Source organism: Sinocyclocheilus rhinocerous, unplaced genomic scaffold (genome assembly GCF_001515625.1).
Source record: "Sinocyclocheilus rhinocerous isolate Xijiao unplaced genomic scaffold, SAMN03320098_v1.1 scaffold1583, whole genome shotgun sequence".
Classification (NCBI taxonomy): Eukaryota; Metazoa; Chordata; class Actinopteri; order Cypriniformes; family Cyprinidae; genus Sinocyclocheilus; species Sinocyclocheilus rhinocerous.
This window is the reverse complement of record NW_015640052.1, coordinates 90867-96128: the sequence shown is the minus strand read 5'-3', so window position 1 is coordinate 96128 and position 5262 is coordinate 90867. Positions and strand designations below refer to the sequence as shown.

The 5262-nt window shown below is 36.4% G+C and overlaps 1 protein-coding gene across 2 annotated transcripts in view; it reads left to right on the top strand.

Annotated features, from left to right (window-relative positions):
• osbpl9 (oxysterol binding protein-like 9) overlaps positions 1-3708 on the top strand; it is a 34241-nt gene extending 30533 nt beyond the window's left edge. For both annotated transcript variants that reach the window (XM_016568402.1, XM_016568404.1), the window contains 4 exons: positions 591-669; positions 749-840; positions 1728-1863; positions 2236-3708. In XM_016568402.1, the coding sequence (XP_016423888.1) occupies positions 591-669; positions 749-840; positions 1728-1863; positions 2236-2310 (382 nt within the window). In that variant the 3' untranslated portion in view covers positions 2311-3708. The remainder of the gene's footprint in view (positions 1-590; positions 670-748; positions 841-1727; positions 1864-2235) is intronic.
• Positions 3709-5262: the final 1554 nt, after the last annotated feature.

Sequence of the window (5262 nt, the reverse complement as noted above, 5' to 3'; positions counted from 1 at the left end):
GTCCATAATATTGGTCAAGGTAGTCGAGGACGTTGTTAAGTAGTGATTAATACACATTAGTGCTATTGCAGTGCTTAACTGTCCTCTCCTGTTTCCCATAGGTTGTGTGTCTTGTCTTGAATATGATGAGCACTATATTCTTACTTTTCCCAATGGCTATGGAAGGTAAGCATGGTTCTATTTGATCAATTTATCACACTGATGTATTTTAGATTTTTTGATTTCTAGAGGGGGAAGTGGGCAGAGCAATCCCATCCATCTTACTGTGCTCCAATAGGTCAATCCTCACTGTTCCATGGGTTGAGCTGGGTGGAGAGTGCAATATTTCCTGTTCCAAATCTGGCTACAGTGCCAATATAGTTTTCCACACCAAACCATTCTATGGAGGAAAGAAGCACAGAATAACTGCTGAGATATTGTAAGTCAAAGTGGTACTTTCCATAAATTCAATCATAACCGCTACTGTCATGGTTTCTTTAGTTGTTACAATAAATTCATGAAAAGAAATTTGTATGCAAATGCATTAAGATTATTGTCATGTTAATTGAAAATATATAATAAAATCCTCATAATATTGTCCTTTTTCTTAGTGCTCCCAATGATAAGAAGTCATTCTACTCCATAGAGGGAGAGTGGAATGGTGTCATGTATTCAAAATGGGCTACCGGGGTAAGTTTGAACCTTAGAAAACAAGAAAAGGAAGTACCTTCAAGAACAAAATGAAATAACATATTTGTTTTCCGCCCAGGAAAACGCAGTATTCATTGACACAAAGAAAATGGGCATTGTTAAGAAGAAAGTGCGGAAATTGGAGGACCAGTTGGAGTATGAATCCAGAAGGTGTGTGGGTCTAACAAGTTTTTTTTTTTTTCTTCTCTGCTTTCTAAATGTTGTCTACTTCATGGAGCCTCTAAAACAGGATTTGCCAGAACGCAAAACATCTCCAAAGTCCACTTTCTCTTAAGCTATAGTGCAGATACACACACTTTTTAATCTTGGGCTTGACTCTGTGACAAGTCATGGGAAACCATCCTTAAAAACCCATTTGAATTTTGTGTGGTTAAGAATGAAGTCTAATCCCTCAGGTTCTTAAATCTAATTTGTAATACCGAATGAGGTGTCTTGTTTTCCCACTCAATCTGGGAGGGTTTGGAAAGTGATTTGGAAAATCCACATTGAAAATCTGCGGTTGAAATTTCCATTAAATCTGGAAATAAACAAAGTTTATAACAGTTTTAGGCTTTTTTTTATTACGTTATGTATAAATATAAATAAATATTTCAGGTTCTCTCAGATGTTCTTGCTTCCATTAAGGCTCAAGAGTCTCATTGGCTCATTCTTAAATCACATGATCATCAAGTTGTACACAAACCTGTGGAGCTCATAGAGCTTGAATGCTGTTGCTATCAAAGCAAAAGATGGACAAAACAAACAGAAATGTTAAACTTAATCTCAGACATTTTTCAATTCAACTTTATACGCAAATAGTTTTGCTTGATAATATAATTTGTAATGGAAAAGTACAAAATACAAGCATTTTGACTAGTGGACTTTTATAACAGTTTTTTCTTTTGTTTGCACCTGACTTGTTTGCTGATCTTCAAAAGGCTTGGTTATTTTTGTGGCGGCTCCTCTGGGGACCTGCTGAAGTGATGTTTTTTTCTGCTTGGGTACCTCTGTGAGATGATCTGATGCAGACCGCTGTTATTTCTCTGTCTGGCTGTCAGTTTGTGGAAGGATGTGACCGTGAACCTGAAACTGAAGTACATTGATGCTGCGACGGAAGCCAAACACAGGCTGGAGGAGAAACAGAGGGCGGAGGCCAGAGAAAGGAAGGAGAAGGAAATGCAATGGGAAACGAGAGTGAGTGTGCTTATGTACACACACATGTGGAGGGGAAATGTGCCGTGAGAAATAATGAGATTGAAATATGACTCTGATAAATGGTCTTTAATTGGTTCCCGTTGCTTAAAAGCAGCATGTTCTTAAACTGAATGTTACCCATGATGCACTTAGCTGGATGTTTAAAGTGGCCAACAGTGCCTGACAGTTTTTCAAATTCATTTTCTCCAAACATATTTCAGCTTTTATCCAAACCAACCTACTCGTGTTGAATTCAGAATATCAGAATATACATTAATTTGATGTTAAACACCTTTGACTGATCATCTTGATTGATCTCAAATGATCCGTCTTCCTTTCAGAACAATGAGTGATTTGTTTGTTTCCCTGCAGCTGTTTCATGAGGACGGTGAATGCTGGGTCTATGACAAGCCTCTTCTGAAGCGACTAGCATCGCAGCGGCACTGAGGCCGTTTCCAAAACAACAGAGTCTAGAAAATAGAACTCTCTTGCAAACCACTTTTCTTATTCAGCCTTGGAATGACTGACGAATGAACCCTTACAGCTTTACATTTTCAAAGTTTGAACGAATGATGAGAAGAAAACACAAACTTAATCTATACAAACAATAAAAACCTCCCTGCTCACTAGTTCAACACTTCCACCTCTCTATCACACTTTGAGGAAGGAAACGCACCACAAACACAGAAGACGTGATCAGAAGCCCTTTAGCATCACAAATCAAACAAGCGCTCTCGTCTCGGCAAAAGAAGAACGATCCCAGCGGACGTCTCTCTCTCTTTCTCCCACTCCAGAGGGGTTGAGGCGTTTTTATCGAACAAAACTACAGCGTTCTGTATCTCAGGGAAGCAGCGGACTGAGGATTGAAGGCTGTATCTTAATGTTCGAAAAGCCTTAACGGTGGAACCACAAAAGAAAATGAGAACTTGGGTTCACATACTGCTAGCTACAGCTATTTATATATATAGAAGATATGATATATTCTTGTTTTACTTTTATCTTCTTTCTCTAGGGCAATAGTAACTGTTTGAATATACGTATTTGACGGCAGCCATTCCCTTTATGTTCCACTCCATCATCAGCCTTTCATGCTACAGAAGCCACAATAAGAAAATTGACCATTTACATTGCGGGGCTGAAATTTGAGACAACTTTGCCATGGTGGTTGTAATCCATTCCAGTTCTGTTTTGTTTTGTTTTTTGGGGAGTGATTTGATATGCTCTAAAGCCTCGGGGAGGCTGTTTTTTTTATAGAATGCTGCTTGAGTGTCCACATAATTTATCAACTTAGTATAAAGTTGGACTGTCCAGTAGGAAATCGTAACGGTGCACAATAAAACCATTTGCCAAGTCTGTGCTTATCCCGCTGAGGGCATGCAACGTTATCACAAATTGCCCTGAAATCTCTCTTTCTGTGAAATGTCACATTTTAATCCAAATAAATATACGTTTCATATAGTCATGCATCAGAAAGATTTGATTCTCTTCTTGAAGGTAAAAGTAACAGTCTGTAGATGCATGGAGTCGCTCAGGTCAGTGTTTTCTCCTGGAATGACGTCTATACATTGTGTAACATCAACAAGCAAAATCAAATTGTATTATCCTTTTTTTTTCTGAGATGCAATTAGAGCAAAACTGGCAAAACATTATTACTGCTATAGCTTAAAGAAAGCCACTTGCTCTTCATATACTGTAATGAATTGGAGGCCTTATGAAGTAAAGTTTACTTTCGCCTAGTATTGCTTTTCAGAAGCAATCCCAAACAATTTTTTCTTTGCCTGTCAACAATTGTTTGTACCAAATTTCCATGTATCAAAATATAATATTAAATCTCAGTGAGACCAATTTGTGTGAGATGGTTGAATGCATTTCTTGTTACAGACATCCAGAGTTAAATGATGCTGTTGTTCACTTCATTTGAACTACAGGGATTTGCTGAATTTTGATTTCCAAAGTAATGGGAATTAATTAACTTCTAAAGTCACAGTTGAGGTGTATTTTTTTTTCTAGTTATGTTCTGCTTTATCTAGTAACTAGACATTAAATCTAGTAAGTGTTTAAATTCTTATTCAGAAATGACGAATTACTGGAAAAATCATAACAATTTGTGGGAATTCTTTGGTAAAATGTGTGGGAAACCTTCAAGTGATATATAGAAAGTAGGCCTTTACCCATTTTTATTTCACATTAACCCGTTTAATCCCAAATTTTTCCCAGACATGAAAATATCCAAATGATGTGTCATTAGTAACCCTTTGAAAAAAATCAGTAATTATTTTTTGAAATTTTTTTGGAAAAGTGTGTGAAAAATTGTGTTTTATGGTCGGTCACAATTGTGACCGGTGGGATAAGGTGAGTACTGAATTAACATATTTCTGCAGTCTTAAAAATTGTTATATATCTTAGCCCAGCTATTTTAAACTGTTTGATCACATTCTAGGGTTATTATTATTATGCATAAAAAAAAAAGCTTTATGCAGCATTGATAGGAACACTGAGATAAAAACCAAAAGAAATTCAACCATCAACGCATTTCAAAATTGTTACTTTTTTGTAACATATATCATCACATTTTTATATTAGTGCTACCAGTATTACAACATTAATATTCCAACTTATTTGTAACATTTGAACTTTTGATTTAGTGCAATATTTATACTGCCATTAGGGACTGCCAGTGAATGGCTGTTGCATGCATAAAATGCAACCTTTTTATTCTGACAGTGTATGATTTCAATTAACAATACAGAATAGAACATAATCAATTTTATCTTTCAACGTTCAATTTAAATAATTGTAATTGCACAAACTATGTAGGCTACAATTTCAATTTGTTTACTGTGAAATAACTCAAACATTTATGTTTATTTTTCTGTCCTCTGATAAGCATTGTTCAGGGCTGCCATTCCCAAAAGCTTTAATGCTTTCTTATGATACTTTTGGGAAACGCAGCCCTGTTTGAATGCACTGTCAGCAGTGAGTGAATGCTCTCTGTGATTGATTGGTTCTGTCTTGCAACATTTGCGTGTATTCAGATGAGCAGGAAAATAGTTCTATCCTACACAATTACTCGCTAACAAAGGTTATTCGTCCAATTCAATGCATATTGTACGCATTATTATTATCATCATTTTTGTTAAATAAACAAAACCACTGGTAAATAAAATGCACCTTAGTATCGATACTTTTGTTTGAGTATCGATACGTTCGATACTCGCGTCAGTATCGATATATCGATACTTCGGATCGATACGCCCATCCCTACTTAAAATATCATCTTGTTGTGATGTTGGGTGCCAGAATCGATGTAATACAGCCTCAAATTAGAAATTTGATCGCATATCTGCTGCCACTGCCAGACAAAAAAACGACGACAGCTGTGGTTAAACGCGATAAAAC